Source organism: Rhinolophus sinicus, chromosome 12 (genome assembly GCF_057876585.1).
Source record: "Rhinolophus sinicus isolate RSI-liver-muscle chromosome 12, RSI-T2T, whole genome shotgun sequence".
Taxonomy (NCBI): domain Eukaryota; kingdom Metazoa; phylum Chordata; class Mammalia; order Chiroptera; family Rhinolophidae; genus Rhinolophus; species Rhinolophus sinicus.
The window spans coordinates 29,603,217-29,627,238 of record NC_142512.1 but is presented as its reverse complement, the minus strand read 5'-3'; the positions used below and the strand labels follow the sequence as shown (position 1 = coordinate 29,627,238).

General features: G+C 34.0%; 1 protein-coding gene across 3 annotated transcripts; it reads left to right on the top strand.

Moving 5' to 3' along the window:
• The first annotated feature begins 1,665 nt into the window (after nt 1-1,665).
• On the top strand, nt 1,666-23,308 carry RAD51C (RAD51 paralog C). 3 transcript variants are annotated; one of them, XM_019736415.3, is made up of 9 exons: nt 1,666-1,876; nt 3,697-3,955; nt 4,680-4,846; nt 6,430-6,563; nt 10,368-10,499; nt 14,922-14,988; nt 15,964-16,024; nt 20,116-20,176; nt 21,123-23,308. In XM_019736415.3, the coding sequence occupies exons 1-9, from the start codon at nt 1,759-1,761 to the stop codon at nt 21,237-21,239; spliced, it is 1,116 nt and encodes a 371-aa protein (XP_019591974.1). In that variant the 5' UTR covers nt 1,666-1,758; the 3' UTR covers nt 21,240-23,308. The 3 variants fall into 3 exon arrangements, with proteins under 3 accessions (XP_019591974.1, XP_088658244.1, XP_074175855.1); XM_088802118.1 differs by lacking the exon at nt 10,368-10,499; XM_074319754.2 differs by lacking the exons at nt 20,116-20,176; nt 21,123-23,308 and adding an exon at nt 16,648-19,805.
• The last annotated feature ends 714 nt before the right edge of the window (nt 23,309-24,022 follow it).

Below are 24,022 nucleotides of genomic sequence, written 5' to 3'. Positions count from 1 at the left end.
TACCAATTAAAAAACTCATCACTTCCCTCTCTAAAAAAATATTTGAGAAAATCTGACATTATAGGAAGATGCACCTTCCATAAAAATCCTATAGTTTTGTTTGGTTTCTGGTCCGTGGCCTCATAAACCTGGATCCCTGTTTAAAAGCCTGATTACACAGCAAACTGCATTTTAAAAAATCTGAAGAATGATGAAAACAATAATTATAGGTAACTCAAGATACTAACAACACATAATTGTAAAGTTATAGAGTCAACTAATTTCTTAACTCCCCAATGCCAATGAAACAAAATTCTAAACACAATCGATCCCATTACGTTTGACCAAACTAGCCGAAGAGCTATCCCTGAATGTGTTACCACCATCTCTTCTTCACCCAAGACCCTGGTTGCTTTGAAAGTATGAATTCTCCCTGTGGACATGTGTGAAATGCCGACTGTGTGCCCAGATGTGGATCATACTACAAGTTAAGCAATGTACTCACGGGCAAACCACATTCTGACCAGTCGACTCTACCAGACTTTCCCTGCCTTACCAAATGGCGGACAAACACTTCTCGCATTCTCCCCCCACCACTTCACAATTTGGAGGTAGCTCGCGGTAGAAAAAAGGTCCGAGGTTTTAATTTCAGCTTCAAGAAAACTACTCTGAGCTCCTATGTCCTTTTTTTCCTGGCGGCATCGTTGTGAGCATTTGAAATGTGTGGGATTTGCTAAAGTGCTCAACATGTCTCCTTCGTTAGATCTTCCGCACTTAAAGGGCTTTGGCTTGCAATATTTAGGAAGTTATTTAAACTAGGAAGTAAAGTCAAGGCTAAGGATCTTCACCAGAAGGTAGGGAACGAGTTACTCTCAGAAAGAAATCATAACTCATCTAAGCAAGGAAAGACTTCGTAAACCACCTTCCATACTGCCTCTCAAGTCCCTTAAAGACCTCTAATTTAGAAGCCGTCCCTTTCCCACTTTGTACCAGAACAGGAGCTCTTTCGTAGCTCCACTACTCTCAGGACAAGAGGAGCCCACGCCCAACCCACTATGGGGATATTAGGTGCTTACTTTTCTAGCTACTTCTTAAGCCAGGAAGGCCGTGAAGAACTAACGGTCTCAGACACCATCTTGCTCCAAACTGAACTCGAGGAAAGGCGTGGGTGGGTGCGGGGATTGGTCCGCGAGCGCTCCAGAGGCGTGGCGGGCTGGCCCACAATCCCTCGCGAGGGCGGGAAAGGAGAGGGGGACAGGCAAGGACAACGGGCAAGAGGAGCCAAAGAAACTGTAACCCTGTAATATGGATACAGATTAATCCTTATACGACCGTTCCATACCCCAAACCGGTAACTGACCAGTGTGTGGGACGTACTCCCCCTCAGAGAGGTCGTGCCTATTAACAACTCTTAGGTTTCCACCCAACGGGCCAGGTCAAAGGTGAGGAAACGTAGTGTGTAGGGACCACTGGGCCTGCTCTCCATCTTGCTGTCTCCCTCTGTCTTTTTACTGTCAGGATGTACATTTAATGGGGAAACCCTAAATGGGATTTGGAAGAATCACGACAGAAATGGTGCGGACATACAGAAACTTAGCTTGCCTCTGCTGAGTGGCAAAGCCCAAGGCCGCGCGCGTGCAGCCAGGCCGCAGACCCCGCCCCTTCCGCTTTACGCCCGACGTCACACGGCGCAGCCGGGCTCCGGTGTGCGGGTCGCGCCGCCGAGGGTGTAATAGTTCTGGCTGTGCGCGACTGCGCGCGTAGGCGTCGGGCTTTGAAATGCAGCGGGATTTAGTGAGTTTCCCACTGTCCCCAGCGGTGCGGGTGAAGCTGGTGTCTGCGGGTTTTCAGACCGCTGAGGAAGTCCTAGAGGTGAAACCCTCCGAGCTCAGCAAAGGTAACGACTCCCGGCCATCTGAGGCACGCTGGCCGCCGTGTTGCCGCCTTCATCGCTGTTCTCCCGCCTGCAGGCTTCAGCCCAATCTCCAGATTTTGCTGCCGCCCCTGGCTGCGTTTACAAAGTGAAAAAGTTCATTGACTCCACTTAAACATGGTTTGAATGGTTGGAGTTGTGGTCTTGAAAACATTTACTAGTTGCTTTCTCTGTCAGTGCCTGCTGAATGCCCTGAGGATTATTTCATTTATACTCTAAAGAACTCTGTTACGTGGATTATGCCCAATATATAAATGAAGGAACTGATGCTTGGGCAAGTGAAGTAACTTTTCAGTCTGACTGGACTAGGAAGTCGTGGAGCCACGATCGGAACCTAGTCTATTTAATTTTCGCTGTTTTCAAATCCAAGGGAGAGGGATTAACTTTGAGAAATGCAGGATTCGTGATAGGACCAGAGACACGAAGAATGAGAAAGGGAGTAGAATCCCCAGAATCTGGAGAAAGCAATAGACATCGCTTCTTTTATGTAATTCGTTGAAAAAACCCAAAACCTCACATTTCCAGAAGACTGTAGATAATACGTTGGTGGAAACCACTGCATCCTGAGTTATACGGTGTGCCTAGAACTGTACTATTAAGATAGAATGTGAAGTCATTGCCCTTAACAATGTAAAATCAGGAGGTTTTAGTTCACCACTCAAGAATAAATATTGTAGACCCAGTGTTAACTATTTTATATCTTAACGCTACACTGCACACTGTGTCCCCCAAAGTTTGATGGGCTCATTTTCTTTCAACAAGTTGGTTTTACCAAAAAAAAAGAAAAAAAAAAGATAGTCTTAACGATGATAATAGATAACAATTATTGAGCATTTTGGATGGCATTGGAATTCTACCAAGCTTTCTACATGTATTAAAAAAGTAACTTGCAAAAAAGTAACTTGCCCATACATGGTGACTGTATAGTCAGTTGTGCAGTCAGGATTTACAAACCCAAATCTGACTTCAGAGTTCAGGTTCTTAAATTGAATACGATTTTCATTGCCTTATCACCATTATTGTCTTTTGTTAGCACCAAATTTATAGTTCGTATCCTTACCAAATCAAACACTGATATATCAAACTCACAAGTGATGACATCCTCACCGTTATTTCTTTCATTAGCAGCTTGTTTTGTAATTGCTATTTTCTCTTTTCAGGCCATATTGTAAGATAGGAATGAAATTGTGTAGTGGAGGAAAGTATAAGTGTATTGTTTAAAATATTTGTGCATTGAATAATTGTTCTCATTAAATAGTTTGGAGTGATACATGAATTTTTCATGCCATTGTTTCCACGAAGTTTTTATTATAAATAATACCTGCACATGCATTTCTTAAAGTTGCATCTTGTTTTAGGCAATTGAAGAGACCGTTTTCATTCTCTTCTGAAAAATAGTTTTGTATACCTTATGAGAGCAAGATAATTATAGCTTCATTAAACCAAAAGAGATAGTAAAAAGACTGACTGCTAATCCATTCTTATTTCTGTGTCCCGAGACACTTGTAAGTACTCAGAAATGCTTTACAGGTTTAGGGTTTTGAATTCTGTTTCTGAGGTAATAAGTCTTTTAAGTATGTGAAAACTAAGAAACATAAATGCTTTTATTAATTTGAAAGATTAAGTAGTAAATGAAATGTTACATTTTTATGTTTCTCTGCCCGTGGCAGCACTCTCGTTATCTAAAAATTAAAATTAATGAAGGCAACCCAATATAGCATGTTAGACGGTTTTAAATCTCTAAAGTCAGGGTTTTGTTTTGTTTTTTCTTATTCTACTTTCAGAAGTTGGTATATCTAAAGAAGAAGCCTTAGAAACTCTGCAAATTTTAAGAAGAGAATGCCTCACAAATAAACCAAGACCCTCTGGTACAGCTGAGTCAGGCAAGACGTGTACAGCACTGGACCTTCTTGAGCAGGAGCATACCCAGAGCTACATAATTACCTTCTGTTCAGCTCTAGATAATATTCTTGGGGGTGGAGTACCCTTAACCAAAATAACAGAAATTTGCGGTGCCCCAGGTGTTGGAAAAACACAATTATGGTAAAATAAAATGTTCCCTTTTTAAGGGTGGGCTTAATAACACTTGATGTAATTAGTATTGTGCTATGGGTCTACAGTCAGGAGACCAAAAAAGACATGTGTGTTCATAATTTGTTGTGTATGTGTTAACACATCAAAAACCAACTTAACCATTTGTGTTACTTTAAGACCCCATCTTGATAAATTGCTACAGTTACTTTAATATCAAAAATGTTTCTTTTGGGGGGAGGGGGTTCACACAATGTGAGGGATATAAATGATAAACGTCTAAGTATCACTTTGTCTTGTGCACCTGAAACGAATAAAAAAAATAATAAAGGAAATTCATAGAAACAAACAAAATGTTTCTTTTGCAATGTTGTAATATCATTAGGGTAAATAAGCAGTCTTCTGCTTTACTATATAGTTAATTCTTGAGAATACATATGAAGGTCAAATGTTTGAAAGTAGCTTTATGTATAATAACAAAGGGTTCCATTTCCAGTTCCAAAACAACTGAAATTCCTCACTCATGATTTCATAGGCACACTCTCTCCCTAAAGCAAACATCAATTGATTCATATATATTTGGAGCTATAGAAAGTCAGCCATCTCTGTTGTCTGGACGAGTATTTTTGCATTTATAAAATACTTAGTGGTACCTAATGGTGGTAATCTGGAGTTTGGAAAACACTGCATTAGAAGATTGTGATGATTTGTTCATTTGACTTCTTTCTCTTTGTAGTATGCAGTTGGCAGTAGATGTGCAGATACCAGAATGTTTTGGAGGAGTGGAAGGTGAAGCAGTTTTTATTGATACAGAGGGAAGTTTTATGGTTGATAGAGTGGTAGACCTTGCTACTGCCTGCATTCAGCACCTTCAGCTTATAGCAGGAACACATTTGGGAGAGGGTAAGTTAGCAAGTGATTCTCTTTTTTCTGTATAATAAAAGTAACTTGCATTTGTATTCATCTCAAGCCTCAGCAAGAGACCGTTTGGAATGTGAAGCGTAATACTTGACAGTGTAGTAGGGTTAAATTCTCACATTCCTCTTACAAAATGAGAAATGGCACAACCTAGATTAGCCTTTTCTTCCTCTGTTATGGCCCTCACTTCTTACTTCAGGAGTTCTGGGGCAAAACTTGTGTATGTATTTCAATGTATGACTTCAAATCATACTCTGACCTGTCAGGTATAAACTAATTTTGTTGGACACTTTAGTATAAGTAAATATTGTCTCAATGCATTCAGTGTGTGTTGACTTCTGTTCCGGTTTTTCAAAAAACGAAGGGTCGTTTAGAAAAATCATGCCTGCAAACCTTTGGAATATTAAGCTGATTGACCTTATGGGGCGATGAGTAGTGTGTAATGAACTTCATGACTGTTAATTGTATTGCTAACGTGTTTGGAAAGGTTTTTTTGCGCTTGTTATGTGGAAATAGCGATTTAAAAAAAAGAAAAGTTAAAGGTAATTTATATTCAAGTTCTTTTCCTTTCACTTATTTGTAAAATTAAATGATTTCTGGTTTGCCTTTTCTTTTTACTTCATTTTATTTTTTAGATATGCAGTCCTTATTCTTTTCTCTAGAAGTTTTAAAAAAACATACTTTTCACAAATGCTTACATTCCGTTTAAATGTGTGTAATCAGCTGGATGTTTTTGTTTTCATGGGAATACTAGGTGTTCTTTTTAACTAATGACCAGTATATCTACTTAAAGTCCTTAAAGCTACCCAGGTCACAATATGTATTTGTAATAGTGTCTTAACTTAAAATCTTATTGTAAATATTGTAGGTGTAGCACTGCGATACGAAGCTTTTAATGATTACTGTGTGATTAAACTGTAATTTTTTTTGGTTAAAAATAAACTTTTAGAATGTATATTTGCAATAGGCAATGTTTTCTTGCAATGTTAACATTTAAGTATATTTTAAAATGCAGTAATTTTTATCTGGTTTCCCTCTGAAATATGTACAGAGCCAAACTAGTTATTTTTTAAAAAATCCAACCTAAGTAGGAAATTTCATTTTATATCATTATTTCTATTTAAATATCAAATTATGCTACAGCATTTAAGGGGAAAAATGCTTCTTTTGAACATTTTTCTATTTAACTCTTAATGTGTAAAAAACAAGAAAGAGAAATTTCATTGTTATTTCTATTCAATGGAAGCCTATAACTAGAAATATGAAAAGGCAGGCATTCAAACTAGTTGTATATATATGAACAATTTCTAGATAGCCTCGTATGTAAGGAAACACTGGAAAAGTAAAAATAAAGAGGACAGGAATTATGAAGTGATAGTTCATAGTAATTTTACTACAATTTTATCTTCCAGTTAAAGAGTTTTGTTACAGTAACAAAACCGAGTTTTGTTTAAGACACTATCACAGTGAACCATTTTGTTATTCAAAGGTATTGTTTTCCTGTAATCACCAATATATCAAAACAAGTAAAACTAATTATTTTGAGATTATTTTGTTGTTTATTTCAGAGCACCCAAAAGCTTTGGAGGATTTCACTCTTGAAAATATTCTTTCTCATATTTATTATTTTCGTTGTCGTGATTACACAGAGCTACTGGCACAAGTTTATCTCCTTCCAGACTTCCTTTCAGAACACTCAAAGGTAAGGCTCAAACTACTGAAATATAATCAAACAAGCATCTTTGGCGGTGTTTGATTAGCATGAAAAATAAGTGAATAGTACAGTTGTATAAGCCAATTCAGAAAATCTCTTCCTTCCTTGTCCTACAATTTATTTATATTTACATTTATTTAGCATGTGTATATTAATATTATGCCCTAAGTAAGAAATTGAAGTAATATAGGAAGAGGTTTCACCTCCAGAAATTGCGGAATAGCTTCTATCAAATAAACTGTGTAGAGAGGTATAAAATGAAAAATAAAACTTCCTTTCTGCTGCTACTTCCCAGTACCTCTCCCCAAAGTTGACCACTATTCATAGTTCCTTGTGTCTTCTCAAAATAAGTTTTATACGTAGTGTAATATCTAGCTCCCCATTTTTAACAGTTGTTAATGGGATTATACTTTTTAATGTTCTGCACCTTCTATTTTGGCGTAGTGCTTTGCAAATTTTTCTGTATGAGCACATACGAGTATGGATAGACCTTCCTCTTTTTCAGCTACATATTTCATTTCACAAAGATACTTTTCACTGTTGGTGGGAATGCAGAATGGTACAGTTGCTGTAGAAAACAGTATGGTGGTTCCTCAAAAAATTGAAAATAGAACTGCCACATGATCCAGCAATTCTACTTCTGGGTATGTAACCAAAAGAATTAAAAGCAAGGTCTTGAAGAGATATTTGTACACCTATGTTCATAGCAGCGTTATTCACAGTAGCTGAAATGTGGAAGCAACGCAAGTGTCCATTCACGGATGAATAGATAAACAAAATGTGGTGTATACACACACACACACACACACACACACACACACACACACAAAATGGACTATTCAGTCTTAAAAAGGAAAGAAAATCTAAATCTGACATATGCTACAACATGGATAACTTGAGGGCATTATGATAGCTGAAATAAACCAGTTATGAAAAAAGACATACTGTATGATTCTACTTTTATGAGATATCCAGAGTAGTCAAACGCATAGACAGCAAGTAGAATGGTGGTTGCTAGGGCCTGGGGGGGAGAGGAGAATGGGGAGTTATTGTTTAATGGATATAGAGTTTTACTTTTGATGAAAAATGTTCTGAGGATGCTAGCACAAGATTATAAATGTATTTAATACCACTAAACTGTACACTTAAAAATGATTAAGATGGTAAATTTTATATTTTATTACAATAGAAATGGGCTAAAGTAGGTAGTCTTAATTTATTTCCCCAATCCTCTATTGAACTTTTAGATGCTATTATTAACAATGGTTTGGAAATAACCCTTACACTATCTTTTGGTGTACATTTGTGAGTGCATTTATGGGATAAATGCTAAGTATTAGAATTGTAATATTAAAGATTATATATATCTTTAATTTTGATAAACATTACATATGACAAAGACTCTCCTTGACCAAATTTTAGTCAACCTCCTCGGAGCCTTCTTTTGGAATAGGCCTTGACCTTGATCTACATCCTGTCTTTGGCCTTACCAGCCCAGTTCATTTTTTGAATAATGTTGCTATCAACATGCGTGTATAATAGTAAGGAGTCCTTCTAAGTTAGAGAGAGTCACTCACCCTTAATATCTGATCACCTTTGATATGTCAGGTTTCTCATTCCCCATCTTTGATGTACACGTCCTTGGCCTGCCTTTAGCAAGAATCCTGTTAGGTCAGTTTAACAAGAATCCTCCCACCCTTAATGTCTTCTCTTAGTTTTTTTATTCACTGACACCCTTTCCCTGCTCCTTGGCTATAAATCCCCACTTGTCTTTGTTGTGTATGAGAGTCAGCCCAATCTCTCACCTCTATTGTAATACCCCTATTGCAGTATTCTTGAATGTCTTCCTTACTGTTTTAACAAATGTCAGAATAATTTTTCTGTAACACAAATTGCCCTTTAAAAATTGCACCAGTGGATCGAAAATCAAGACCCAACTATATGTTGTCTACAAGAAACCCACTTTAAATATAAAGAAGATACATGTAGATTAAAAAAAAAAAAAAAAGAAAAAAAGTAAATGATTGGAGAAAGATATACTAGGTTAACACTAATCAAAAGAATATGGAAGTAGCTATATTTCAGAAAGTTGACTTCATACAAAGGAAATATTACATAATGATAAAGGGGTTAATTCCCCCCAAAGACGTAATCTTCAACATGTATGTGCCTGACAACAGAGCATCAAACTACATGAGGCAAAAACTGATAGAACTGCAAGGAGAAATAGATGACCACTATTACATTTGGAGACTTCGACACCTATTAGAAATGGATAGATTCAGCAGGCAGAAAACCAAGAAGGACATACGGGTAGCTGAATTCCTTAACACCATCAAGCAACTGGATGTGATGGATATCTACAGACTACTTCATCCAACAATAGCAGAATACACATTCTTTTCAACTCCACATGGAATTTTCTCCAAGATAGACTTTGACGCAAAACGATCAGATCTCCCATCTGTTCTCCTAAGGGCCCATTTTCTTTTCAAAAAGTCATTTGTTTTCCTGTAAGTACCCTTTCTTCATTCTGTGGATTTTCTTTTTTACTTTCTTGATGGTGTCCATTGATGCACAAAACTTTTAAATCCTGATGAAGTCCAGTTTATCCATGGGTGGTTGTTGCTTGTGTTTTTGGTGTCATACTCCTATATAAGAGTTCATTCCCAAATCCAAGATCATGAAAATTTTATTCCTGAGATAGTTTGTAGAGGAGGAAAAAGTTTTCCTTGATCCTCTTGAATTACAATAAAAAAGGTTTACTTATAGATGATAAATATTTTCATGACAGTTTCATTTCCAATATAATCCAAACAATGCTTCTACAGTGAAGTTAAAGTAATGTATAAACCTTAGATCCAAGAACAAACAATCTGGAAACTAATCATCCTAATGCAAACAAACAAAAAAATCCACAAGAGTATATGTTTTCTATCTAACAAGGATTAGGCTAAAGAAGAGGCTTTTGTGAAGCAATATGTAAGTCAGTCATGTTATACCTTTATAATTTAGAGTATTCATTCCCTCATTCAGTAAATATTTATTGGCACCTACTATGTGCTAGTCAGTTACAGGCACTGGGGAATGAATGAGACAAGGTCCCTGCTCTCTTGGTGCTTATGTTCTAGTGGAGTAAGGGACGATTAACATGCAAACATATACATAAATAAGGTAATTTCTGATACTGATAGGAGCTCTGCAGACACTAAAATTGAGTGAAATGACAAATAATTCAAGACTAACCTGCCTCATGCTGAAGTCTGTATTATAACAGGTTCTGTAATGGTTAGTTGCCCTATAGTATATTTAAAATTAAAGGGGAAAAGTATACTATTAATTAAGTTTTTGAAGAAGGTATTATATGTAATATGTGAAGAGTTATGTTTATTAACATCAAAAGAATCCTGAAGGTAAAATTGATGTATTTAATTGAGAAACCTATTTTATATTAAGGCTTCAAAAGTGCTTTTTTATCAATGTAAAATACCCCTGTAAAGACTCTGTAAGTGGCAAACGGTAAGAAAATTTTAATTGCTCCCTTTTCTTTTTGTTGAATCACTTTTTTAAATTGATAAATTATCAAACTAGAGTCATTTTAACTTTTGGTGATCAGTGCAAAAAGCAGTGGATTAATAGATATATAATTACCCCAAATAAAGCCTTTGTAGAGTTGGATATAGAATCCTGGATATTAAGGGTTTTTTTAATGCAGTAGACTATGCTTTTTTGATGTCATTTTAATTTTATTTTTAATACCAAACCTAATATCATTATCTCTTCTGTATTTAGGTTCGATTAGTGATAGTGGATGGTATTGCTTTTCCTTTTCGTCATGACCTAGATGACCTACCCCTTCGTACTCGATTACTAAATGGCTTAGCCCAGCAAATGATCAGCCTTGCAAATAATCACAGATTAGCTGTAAGTATTACTAGTCAAGAGAATTTTATAATAAAGATCATATAAACTATTATTGTCTAGAAATAGCAGAATAGAATTTGCCTGACTAAAAGCAAATCACATACACAGTTTTGAATGTAGTTTTGTTTTGGTTTCATTTTTATAAAAAAAATAATTCCAGTCATAAGTGTCGTGTATCAGTTTTTCTGGAAAATAATAAGCATAATCAAGATGCCATATTTTAAAAATGGACTTGGATGAAGAAATACCACCTTTGGTAATTGCAGTGTTTTCTTTGTCTAAAGCTACTTGATGGTTTTTAGGTAAGCTCTTCCAACATTCTCAATTTTCTTTTAACTGAGTCTTTGATTATTACATAGTGTACAATCACAGTCAGACAAATAGGAAAATTACATAGCGTAAACAACCACGATATTTGGAAGTAGAGCTACTTCTTCTAGATTTGAAATGTGAAGAGAGAGGTAAAGATAAGTTCAGAGTGAAGAGATAAAAAGGAGTGACATAAAAACTGGTTTCTACTGTCTTTTTTGCCATCACTTCCTATTCTGCAGCCCCCTGCCACCACTAACATAAATATACACACTAGTTGGCGAATGGAGGAAGTCAAACTGCTTAACTTGATGTTCTTGTCATTACCCTGATTAGAGAGTCCTTAGCACATACCTGTAATATATCATAAGTAAATAAAGAACTCTTTGATAAAAATCATTTCAAAAAACACGTTTTCTTTTGAATTCTTAGATTTTGTTGTTTAACAGTTCATCTCTTTTGAATTATTTTTTTTCCAGGGCTTTTTTTAATCAGTTTCAGGTGTTAGGTTTTTTTTTTTGCCATGTACTGAAAAGCGTAGTGTCCCATCTTTGAATTATTTCTTGCCATTAATTTGTTATTTAAGCATTCTGTTAATATGAATGAAAAGTCCCCAATAGAGGGCACTCAAGACTAATAGGTTGCATAGTTCCTTAGGTTTTTGTTTGTCTTGAACAGAAATAGCTTTATTTTTTCTGATTAAAAACAGTAATCCAATCAATAACATGGAATATTATGCAGTGTTTATGAAGATAATTAAATATACATGTACTAACATGGAACAAGATATGATTAAGTGAAAAAATTCAAGTTGCATATTTAGTGTGATCCCATATTTAAGAAAAATTAAAATTATATATGTGTATTTATATTTATATATATGAAGAAAAAGATCTGAAAGAACCAAAACATTCACAGTGGCTACTTAGAGAGATAGGAATTTGTGGGGTTGAGGGCATACTTTTCTCTCTTATTTTATAAATTCTTCTTTGCTTAATTTTTAATTTCTCAGTTAGCATGTGGAGAAGCATGTATGACCTTTGATAATAAATATATTTTACAATTTTAAGTTATAAGTGCTTGCTCTAAAAAAATTCTAAACAATCAAAAATGTAGAAAGTAAGCAATTATATTATCTATTACCCAGAGATTATTACTGAGTTTAGTGTACATGTTTTTCCAAACTTATTCTATGCATACATAAACATGTTTTTCAAGTGAGATATTATGTATGCTATTATGCAAAACAATATTTTGTTGTTCACTTAAAATATTATGAACATCTTTCTGTGTACAATGCTTGTTACCTTAACAGTTACCAAGTATTCCATTGTATGATTGTAGTATAGTTTTTTAACAGCCTCCTTATTGATTATAAAGTTGGCTCCAGTTTTTAACCATTTAAAACACTGCAATCAACAGCTTTACATACGCTTCTTTGTCCATTTGCCCGTTTATTCCTCCTGAAAGTATTAAGCCAAAGGGATATCTCTGTTTTTAAACATTTTGTGAAATACTATCAAATTACCTCCAGAACGTTTGTTCCAAAGTATGTACGTTCTCTGCAGCAATGAATAGGAATTCCTGTTTTCCCATATCTTTACCAACTTTGTCTTTTAAATCTTTGTTAAGCTGATGTGGAGAGACTCCTTTTAGAGATGCATTTATTTGACTATTAGCCGAAATGCTTTTTAGAACAATTTTATTGAAATATAATTAACATACCATAAAATTCATCCTTTTAAAGTGTACAATTCAGGGTTGGTTTTTTTTGTATATTCAGAGTTGTGCAAGTATCACTATTATCTAACTTTAGAACATTTCCATCACCCCCAAAATAAATCCCTAACCCATTAGCCATCATTCCCCATTGCACCCTTCTTTCAGCCCCTAACAACCTACTAGTCTGCCATTTGTCTCTATGGATTTGCTTTTCTCGATATTTTATATAAATAGAATTATACAATACGTGGTCTTTTACGTCTGGCTTCTTTCACTTAGCATAATGTTTTCAAGATTCATCCATGTTATGGCATATATTGGCATCCTTTTTATGACTAATTTTGCGTTTTTTTGATATCCCACATTTTATCTGTTCATCAGTGAAGGACATTTGGGTAGCAGAAGCCTTTTTAAAGCAATGAAGTTAATAACTTCAAACTGATTGATAATTCACAATTTTAAAGACTCATTCTTTAGGAGCTTGGAGTAATCACACAATTTTCATTTGTATCCTCGTAAACCCAACATTTTTGCAGAAGTAGTGTAATTATTTTATAAGTATTTGCTAACAGCAAATTCTACTTTTGGATGTTGAACAGCTGGTAAGCAGTATGTTTATTTACATTTTCCTCAAGATACATAATGGGTGAACTAAATACTCCCTGAACAAGTGCTATCTGGTAGAACTTTCTGCAAAGATAAAAACATTGTTTAATACAGTAGTTGAATGGCTATTGAGCACTTGAAATATGGCTAGTCCTACTGAGGGCCTGAATTTCTAGTTTTATAATTTAATTTTAAAAAGTTATGTGTGGCTAATGGCTGCAGAATTAGATAGTGCACCTCTAACCAAAAAATGTTGGTGTAAGTAAATATCTCAGTTGCTAGAGCTTAAACACTTGGTAGTATGTACAGTAAAGGGTATTATTCAGCATTTTGGGGATGCCATTTAGTCATGTATTTCAGTTAATTACTAATTTAAATTCCTGCTTAGCTTGTTTAAAATTCCTGACATGAGATAACACATGGGGAAACTGCTATGGCACTTAAGGGGAGGAGAACTAGAAGAAAGTGATGTCATCAAAATGGTGCCTAATTGAGATCTAGATGGATTACAGATTTCTCCTTTGTAGATAAACAGAAATTTTAGAGTGTTATCACACTGCAATGGGAATAGCCAAACAGGCTTTTCTTTCTTAGTTTTCTTACAAAACTGATGACTTTTTCAGAGTACGTACCTTTTCTCATTGCTTTTCATAGGCATTCTTTATCAATTTCAGCCTGCAATAGTATCTGTCTTATTTCTGGAGGGAAGATCTGTATTGGAAGAATATTTAAAATAACTTTCTGGAGAATTTGGGGTAAGAAGGAGCCAGATAATCTGACTTTTACTGTATTAAGTCAACCTTAAACACTTTCGTTTTCTCTACTTTAAAATTACTGCTTTCAAAAGATGGACTCTTTGCTGTAGACTACTATTTAATCCAAGACAATTAGCAATATTTTTGGATTTGAGGGCCATCTGCCAGTATTGTAACACCTATGTCTATTACCAGCAGACTAGTATAGTCATAATTTGTGGTCATTTGACCTGATTACTGGGTTTTATTTTTTCTCAGTTTTACTTAATCTATACTGTACATTCTCTATGGTTTTAGGTCTCTTCTCATAATTCTTTGCCTCAGTTTCTTTTTATCTTTTAAAATCATAAATCATAATACTGTATTTGTTTCTTCCCTAAAAATGTAAGCATTGAGTTATTTATTAAGAATCTGATACTCCTTTGCATAAATATATTCATTCTAGAGAGGCCACAGTGGTACAGAACACAGACTCAATCCTTCTAAGCTTCTGATTTCTCGTATGTTAAACTGGAATAATAATACCTCATTCATAGAGTAGTTGTGGAGATTAGATAAGAGAATGAAGGTAAAGCACTTAGCATAATTTCTGGCATGTATTACGTACTCAATAAATGTTTATTACCAATACACATGTTGCTGCTATTGATCTGGTTGTTTGTATTGGTTTATACAAAACTTAAATTTTAAAAGCGAGGTTTTTTTCCCCCAGTGCTCCCAGTTACGAAATTTTTATACATCGTCTCTTTGGAACTTTATGTATTATCTATTATATTTTTCACTTTCCATTTTTACAATAAGAACATCTTTGTTCTTGCCTGTTAAAAAATGTTTTGTGTTCAATAGAATTATGTTTTCAGATAACTACTCACTTTTATGAGTAAATTTTAAAATTATCAGAAAAGTTTTCATTACCTAAATACATCTTTCTTTAAATTAGATTATATTCAGAATACTAAAATCACAGGACTATTTACTTGATCATTTTTGGAGGAGACTCACCTAATTTTCTCACATTTTGTTTTTGTAGGTAATTTTAACCAATCAGATGACAACAAAGATTGATAAAAATCAGGCCTTGCTGGTACCGGCATTGGGTGGGTAATTAATCAGATAAACATTTTTGGTTAAACACATTTTTTCTATCTCTTTCATTTGATGCTTATTGAGTATTATAAGCTTCATGAAAGCAGAAACTTTATGTCTTATTCACTGATGAATCTTAGCACAGAATACTGTGCCTTTAGATTCTTTCGTTATTTATAATTAACAAACATTTATTCAGCATCCACTATATGGCAACTGTTATGTTTGGTACTGAGCATATAAATACTAGGGGTGCCAAAAAGATGTATACAAGTGGGCACTTTGATCAACGTTACTCAAGCAGTAGTTTCCCGTAATCAGAAGTGTCTGGACACTGATGGTTGCCACTTTGAGCACCTCTTGTAACTGCAGAAGTCAAACGTGACTTGCATTCATCTTCTGTTATCGGTATATATTGAGTATTACAATTTTAATAGTTTTTTTCCTTTCTTAAAACGTGTATACATTTTTTTGGCACCCTCTGTATTTATAAGATTACTCTTGCCCTTGGAAGGCTCACAGTCTTAGGCAGGAGGAAGGGTGAATCCATTTAAATACACATTACACTACAGTGAATAAACTTGTGACTTTGTTTCTAACCTCAGTCATGGTTTTTAGAACACAGTGCTTCAAGATTTATTTCTACTAAAATCTTCAGGAATATTTTGTGAGAGTTTTTGCTTTTCTTCTGATGGTCAGAAATATGTAAGTAGTCCTAATGACATGGAAGATTGACAAATATGTTAACTCAAACTACAAAGTTTTCTAAAAGCAAATAGAAGATAATGAGGATCCTCAGTATTTCCATAGATATGTAAAAGTCTATTAATCTTCGGATGTTATCCATGTGCTAGGTTTTTTCAAACCAAATATACTCTCGTTATGTTAAATTAAGTAAAACTGTATTTGGTCAGAGGTATTCTGAGCGATTTACAATTTAGTTAATAAGGCAATAATATACAGTTATTATATTCTTTTTCCCTCAGGGGAAAGTTGGGGACATGCTGCTACAATACGTCTAATCTTTCATTGGGACCAAAAGCAAAGGTCAGTATAGAAACAAGTTAAAAATTCTAAATATTGGGATAATTACGTTAAACACTTACCAGTTTCTCAGAGCTAGTCGGGTAGATGAGATCTGCAGTGCCCTATGGACTAAAGCTTTTGTTACCTTGTCCTTAATCACCTAGAGCAAACATAGAAACATATTTTTATCTGCACATTTAGCTACATAGGAAATTCTTTGGAATATTTAAATGATGGGGTGCATCTGAAATGAGTAGGTGGCCAAGGAATGCTACCTTCTAAAGCTCTTTGAAATCAAGTACGATTTATTAGCCATGCAGAAGGAGGTGGGTACTCTGTGTTCCTGGAAGGGAGTAAAAGAATAAAATCGGGACAAAAGGAAAACTGTTGAGGTTAGCTTTAGGACTAATTTATGTGGAAAATAGGATGGTTTTTCTTAGTTGCTTAATACATTTCTTATATGAAATTGTGTCTACTTTTGTTTTCTTTTGTATTTTCCTATCTTGCTTTTGTTATTCAGTTACTTACCTGACTTTCACTGGTATTGTTCTTTAAAATAAAACTGTGACAGCATGAAACCTTTGTATTTGTTTTTAAAGCTGCTGAGCAAGTGAACACACCAGCTTTTATTTTCTTTAAAATAGGTAATTGAAGGCTGCAGAAATCTTTTATTCTACACGTCTAGAAATGTCAGATTTATGCCAGCCTCTCTGCTTTGAGATTAATTGGTATAATCTAGAGAACTTGGTTTGGAAATGCTATTAATGAAAGGGAGAAATTGAGATAGCATGTGGGCAAAGATGGAAAAATGGATTGCTTAAATACATATTGGGTCTGGTCAGTGATATTGTCTGTTTCTTTATCTGTATTTCTTTGTTCTACAAAATGAAAAAAATCATGCCTCACCAAGTTAGGTTTTACTAACTCTGAGCTCATAGCAGAATCGATCACACTTTCATACATCTTTTCAACAAATTCATGCAGTTTGTGTCTCTTTTAAGGATGGCATTTCCAGGGCTCAGGTAACTTTTTTTTTTATATAATACATAGTACTTTACAATTGACTACCATCCCCCCAATTCTGTAAACAAGTCATTGTACACTGGATTCACAAAAGGAGTTCTTTTCTCAGCAACAAACCCTATTGTAAAGATTTGGCAACAGTTCTCCAAATGTGTCTTTTGAATATACTGCTTATACTTTCCCACATTTAGGTTTTCTGCAAAGTGCATACTACTAATGTTCTTAGAAATTCTGCTTGAGCTAGTATATAATAGTAGTCTTCCACTAGTCTATTAAATACTCACTGGTAGAATACATCTAAGAAATGAGAAAATAGTAGCAGAACAAGATGTTTTATTTTATTGTACATATTTATGCACTTATCAGAAGGAGAAGTTTGCCGTTTTTATCTAATTCTCAGAGTTAGCATTGGTTAGGCACCCATGAGATCAGAAAATCATGCTTGCTTTTTTAGTTAACCATTTTATGACTTCAGCTTCTTTCTGATCCTTTCCAAGAAATTAGAAAATGGTGTAGACCACTGACATTGAATAATAGATTTAGGGGAAATCTACTGTTCTATAAAAATTTTCCTATGTCCCATGCTATCATTTTAGTGAGTCCTTGCTTATGGTATGTATTTAACTGGGCACTTTATAAATAACATTTCATGTAATCCCTTCAGTAATTCTTTGAAGAATTTATACATATTGTCACTAACAATGAGAAGACCAAGGCCCACAAGATTAAGTAGTAAACAATAACTACCATTTATTGAATATTAATTGGCCTTTATTATGCCAAGCATTGTGTGTATGTATAAAATTTCGTTTTCCAAATACCTCTATGAAATAGGTAGTAGTACCTACATTTTATAGTTGACTCTATAATAGAGTCCATTCCTTTCTCCTATAATTGCTGCTTCTAGAATGCAATTATAGTATTATGTTGATTGCCAGCAAATCTGAAGGTAGAGCTCTTACACTCCTATTTCAGTAAAACCCTTTTTCTCCAGACTGTTTTTTTTTTTTTTTCAGGCTGTGGATATATGATCTGTAATATGCACACTTTATTATAATCAGAATAAGTTGACCTCATTTAATAGAATTAAAATAGTTTTGTTCTTCATTATTTGAGACCAGCTATCTTTAAATCATTAAAGTTGCATGGAATCTTGTATGTGATTTAAAACTCTGTTTATCTTGAAAGGAAGGAAATAGAAATTCCCCCTGGGGGAAATAGTTATGAAAATGAACACCTCCCATTTGAGCAGAAATCTAAAAATCTTGACTAGACACATTTATATTGAGAATTGAACCTAAGTATCCCATCTCATGACCCAGTCCCCATCCTTCACCAGAAACACCTGATTGTTACCCTTTGACTAATAATGGAATAGCATTCCAACAGTTATTAAAAAGAAATGCTTTCATCTCGGTCCTGTTTATTGTGTGGGTTTTCCTTCAATTTGCATATTCATGATAACATGAGGCTGAGATTGTTCAGAATTATCCCGCTCTTTGCCAAGAAGATCTGGTGGTAGAGTGGAGTAATATATCAACACCCCCACACAGAGTTTCGTATGTGTACTCAGCTTTAGAGCACAAACTGTGCTTCTGTCTTGTTTCTTCCTGACCCAAACTATGTAGTTCAGCCATATGTTAAGCTTCATTTCAGCTGGGGCCATGAGCCAAGTGATTATTTGGTTTAGTTTCTTGTTTAAAAAGATCTCTTGGGATTCAGACATGAAATATAAAATTTTATTTTTACATAGAAATTTGAGGAAGATTCTCAACCTGAATACTTAATGCCCATTTGACTTTAGGATTTTTAGTACACATCTAAATGCTTCTTAAAAGCTCATTACTTTTTAATAATTTTCTCAGAAAAGTCGGATGAACTGGGTACCTTATTGGACATGGTAATATGAGGTGATTTAGATACTAATTTTTCATAAGGTTAGCTAATTTTTGTTCTATTGAATCAAAAAGAGTGATTTTTTAATAAGGTGGGTTAAAATACACCGTGCCTCTATTTTTCCATTACATTTTGTATTCAAGAAGTAATATCAACCCTAAAAGCATTGTAAAAATTTATAATCTCACCCCCTAACAACTATTCTTATATTACATATTGCTTAGCAGTTATTTTATTTATGCATACAGTTGCAATTATGGAGTATATGACATTTTCGATACTGCTGTTTTCATCCTGAAAGTACAAACCTAAAACTAAGCTAATAGACCAGGTCTCTGATTGCTTCTCTTTTAAATTTTGCCTCTGTAGAGGGGCAATTTCAAAATTAAGAGAGTAACAGATCATAAACTAAGATGTCCTTTTTGAATTGTCTTTGAAAACAAATCAACATTATAGATAAATAAATAATCTTTTAACTCTGAGAGTCTATGATTCTTCTCTAAGTTAATACAATATTTGTCCTATTGTGACTGGCTTTACTTCATTTAGCATAATGTCTTCAAGGTTTATTTTAGCATGTGTCATAATTTCTTTCCTTTTTAAGACTGAATACTATTCCATTATATGTATATACCACATTTTTGTTAACCATTCATCTGTCAGACACTTAGGTTGCTTCTACCTTTTGGCTATTGTGTGTAAGTTATATCACTTTTAAAGTAATTTTAAAAGACACTTTAAAATTTTTTGCTTGTATTTGTGCTGTTATAGTATTTAAACGTAGTTAATAAGAGCTTAGAATTTTATTTCTCAACTATTTTCAGCTTTCTGTTTTATATTATTTACTACTCCGTAGAATACATAATAAAATCCTTGTTCTGACCTTGTTCTGTCATGACGGTGGTTTTTCTATTTTCAAATAAAATATAAAATAATTTATTTGAATCAGTTGTTAGACCTTTATGTTGCTTTAAAATTTCACCTTAATATAAACAAGTCTATATGTAATAATTACATGCATACATATAGCTATTCTTTGAAGGGAATATTTCAGATATTTCTTTGCTTTCTGTGTCCTTAGAGAAATAATAGAATTATAGTTAAAAAAAAAACTAAAAATGATCAAATCAGTCATCTGAATTAATTAATTGGGATCATGTGTTTGTGTATATTTATTCTTTTTCTCTAAGCAGGTTGGCAACATTGTACAAATCACCAAGCCAGAAGGAATCTACAGTACTGTTTCAAATCACAGTCAGTATTATTTGGTTAGAGTGGGATTTTGGTATTGGTGGGCAGTAATGAGCTAAAGAAAGCATTTACAAATTGCTTCTGTTAAGTTCTGTAGGCAGCAAGCCTCTTTGAGGACAGCTTTTGATACTTAGAAATATCCCCCAATATTAGTATATATTCACACAATATTCTAGTCACAATTGGACTGAAATTTATGCTTAGGAACAGAGGAGATACATATTTGTAGGGTAATGTTTTCCATGTCATATGTAATGTCAGGATATTAAGGATTTTAAAAGTGAAACTTGTGAAAGATTTTCAGAAAAGAAAACATACCAGTCTTACTCAATGTGATCTATAGATCTGTCATAGCCACCAAATATATCCCACTTTAAAATGTTAATTTTCCTGTAATTGTACATCACGGAACACACATCTTAGACTGAAATACGCATATTTATCAATAGTGTTGAGCCAAATATTTTCTTGGCATCTCATATTTTAAGGACAAAAACAGAAACAGAGATTCTGAAACTGAATTATCCAATTAGTCTTTGCACTGCCTCGGTGCATTTAAAGTAATCTAATTGGAAAACTTTAGAGTACTTAATTGTGAAAATAAGTTTGTGAAGCACCTAACTAATTGGTACATGTTACTTCCTTTTACCTATTCCAATAGAATCACCATGAGGTTAGGATTGTCTTTTAGAGAACATTTTTATAATGCAATGTTATTTCTGTGTGTATGTATATGTATAAATAAATATATATAAAATACTGTAGTATAAAACATTTTTACAGCCCTGGTTTTGGACATCTATCCATGAGGTTTATCCTCTTCATTCACAGTGGTTGATAATGTCTATCCCAAGAATAAAGGAGCTCTGTTATCAATTAAAAAATATTTGGAAGGCCAATTGTTATTTTAGATGTTCTTAAAACACACATGTATTTTTTCATCTTGCAGCCTCAGGGATTTAGAGATGCTGTTGTTGCTACTACATGTTCATTGCAAACAGAACGTTCATTGAATTCCCGGAAACGGTCACGAGAATCAGAGGAAGAACAGGAATTCAAAGACTAGTCTTAAAAGTATACATACGTGTGGATGCTGTGAGATGCAATGTATACAAGTAGTAGATTTGTTACTTTAAAATATAAACACATACTGTGTCATGAATGAATCAGGAATATGTGAAATGAAATATGTATACATATTTAACGAATACGATTCTCTAAATTTTTCTAAATCAGTGTTCTACAGTTATAATTTGCCCTATTTTTATTTTTAGTAACATTCAGGAGGGATGATATAGGGATGTATTTTGCAGATGTGGAAAGCTGATTTCATGTGGCTAGTCTGAATTTACCATTCAGTCTATTTCTTCCTACTTTCTTTCTAATTGCCTAGAAAATCCTAGGAAGAAAAGATTGTTTTTTTTTCACATTCCTTTTGTGTTCTCTGTAAATGTAGCTTTGATAATTCTTAAAATGACCCGTTTTATTATTATAAAGAAAAGCCAGCATCCTGAGTCAGCATATCATTATATTCAGTTTCACAGGTAGGATACAAATTATAGATGACTAATCTGATTTTAGTAGCCTCAATTCTAAAATCTAAGCCATTTGTTTATTTTTTAATGTTATTTTATAATGTTAAGGGAAGGACTTTGGAACTGTTATCCCATTGAGAAATTGTGTGGAATATATATCTTCCAGAATAGTCAAGTTGATTAGTCAAGTCGATAAGCTCAGTTATTTATTTCTACATTTTTGAAACATGGTGTAATTCATTCTAGAATTCTAGGTTTATTGACATTTTCCTTTGAATAACCTTAACACTGCTTGAATAAATTAAAAATTTAGGTTTAATGGTTTCAAAATCATCTAATAATGTTTTGTCACCTAGTTTTTAGTACTTCTCACTTCATTCACAAAATTTACTTTGGTTCCTAGTGGAAGAAAATTATTTAAATAATTATTTTATACTGTGACAAACATATTTTCCAGATTTTAGTGACATTTGGTATTTCCTGTCCCAGACTGAACACTAAATTTATAAAACTTAAAAATATAATTATTTTGTAATTGACTATTCGTAGAATAACCATAGTTTGCCAGGACTTTTTGAGATTGAAAGTGGGCACTGCTGACAGTTACACCAGGACAGTGGACATAAACCAGGATTCTCCCAAGCAAATCAGGTTTATGGTCATCCTAATTATATAAGATTAATTTTAAATGACTACTTTAATGTAAGATAACTGATTGTGACTATCTTATTTTTGAGGGTTTTAAGGCATATATTTTTATTTTAATTAATGCAATAATTGTAGAAAATTACTCATCATTTTATATTCTATCTGCTCAAATCATAAAAATGAGAGTGAGGGGTTTGTAAGTGATAAATATCAGTGTTACCAGGCATCAGATACAGTAGGATCTCATTTTATAAAGTATTATAACACTGTGCTTTTAATAACTATAGGACCCTGAAAATAGACAAACCCCATTATATTTGTTTGTAACACTTTTAAAATAAAATTTACATATGATAGCCTTTCAAAGTTGTTGCTATTGCTTAAATGATATTTATTTTTCTAGTTATACAGTTAAATGTTAGTTTAACATTTGGGCTGCAATAATCTTTTTTTTTTAAGTTTATTGGGGTGCTAACTGTTAGCAAAGTTACATAGATTTCAGGTGTACAATTCTGTAATACATCATCTGTATATGACATTGTGTGTTCACCACCCAGAGTCAGTTCTCTTTCCATCACCATATATTTGATCCCCTTTACTCATCTACCACCCCTGTTCCCCCTTACCCTCCGGTAACCACTAAACTATTGTGTCTATGAGTTTTTATTTCTTCATTTGTGTGTCTTGTTCTTGTTGTTTTCAGTTTTATATACCATATGTCAGTGAAATCATATGGTGCTCTACTTTTTCTGTATGACTTATTTCACTTAGCATTCTAATCTCAAGGTCCATCCATGTTGTCGCAAATGGTACTATTTCATCTTTTCTTTTGACCGAATAGTGTTCCATTGTGTATATATACCACAACTTCTTTATCAATTCATCTCTCGAAGGACACTTTGGTTGTTTCCATGTCTTGGCCACTATTAGTAAATCTGCAATGAACATTGGAGCACATATGTCTTTATGGATGAATGTTTTCAGATTTATTGGGTAAATACCAGGAGAGGGATAGGTGGGTCATATGGTAATTCTATTCTTGAGGAACCTCCACACTGCCTTCCATAGCGGCTGCACCAATCTGCATTCCCACCAACAGTGTATGAGGGTTCCTTTTTCTCCACAGGCTCTCCAACACTTGTTACTATTTGTCTTGTTGATGACAGCCATTCTAACCAGGGTGAGGTGATATCTCATTGGGTTTTTATTTGCATTTCTCTGATGATTAGTGATGTTGAGCATTTTTTCATATGTCTTTTTGCCATTTGTACGTCCTCTTTGGAGAAATGTCTCTTCAGGTCCTCTGCCCATTTTTCAATTGGGTTGTTTGTTTTGTTGAGTTTTGAGTTCTTTATATATTTTGGATATTAGCCCCTTATAGGAGGCATTGTTTGCAAAAATCTTTTCCCATTCAGTTGGTTGCCTCTTTATTTTGTTGATGGTTTCTTTTGCTGTGCAGAAGCTTTTTAGTTTGATATAGTCCCATTCATTTATTTTAGCTTTTACTTCCTTTGCCTTTGGAGTCAAATACGTAAAATGCTCTTTGAACCCAAGGTCCATAAGTTTAGTACCTATGCTTTCTTCTATGCAGTTTATTGTTTCAGGTCTTATGTTTAGGTCTTTGATCCATTTTGAATTAATTTTGGTACATGGTGACAGATAGCAG

Bases quoted from the DNA above. Each gene is read 5' to 3' on its own strand.
- RAD51C (XM_019736415.3), top strand. From the start codon at position 1,759: ATGCAGCGGGATTTAGTGAGTTTCCCACTGTCCCCAGCGGTGCGGGTG. The intron at 16,025-20,115 runs GTCAGTATAGAA...TTCTCTAAGCAG, and splicing joins CATTGGGACCAAAAGCAAAG to GTTGGCAACATTGTACAAAT. The intron at 20,177-21,122 runs GTCAGTATTATT...TTCATCTTGCAG, and splicing joins CAGTACTGTTTCAAATCACA to CCTCAGGGATTTAGAGATGC.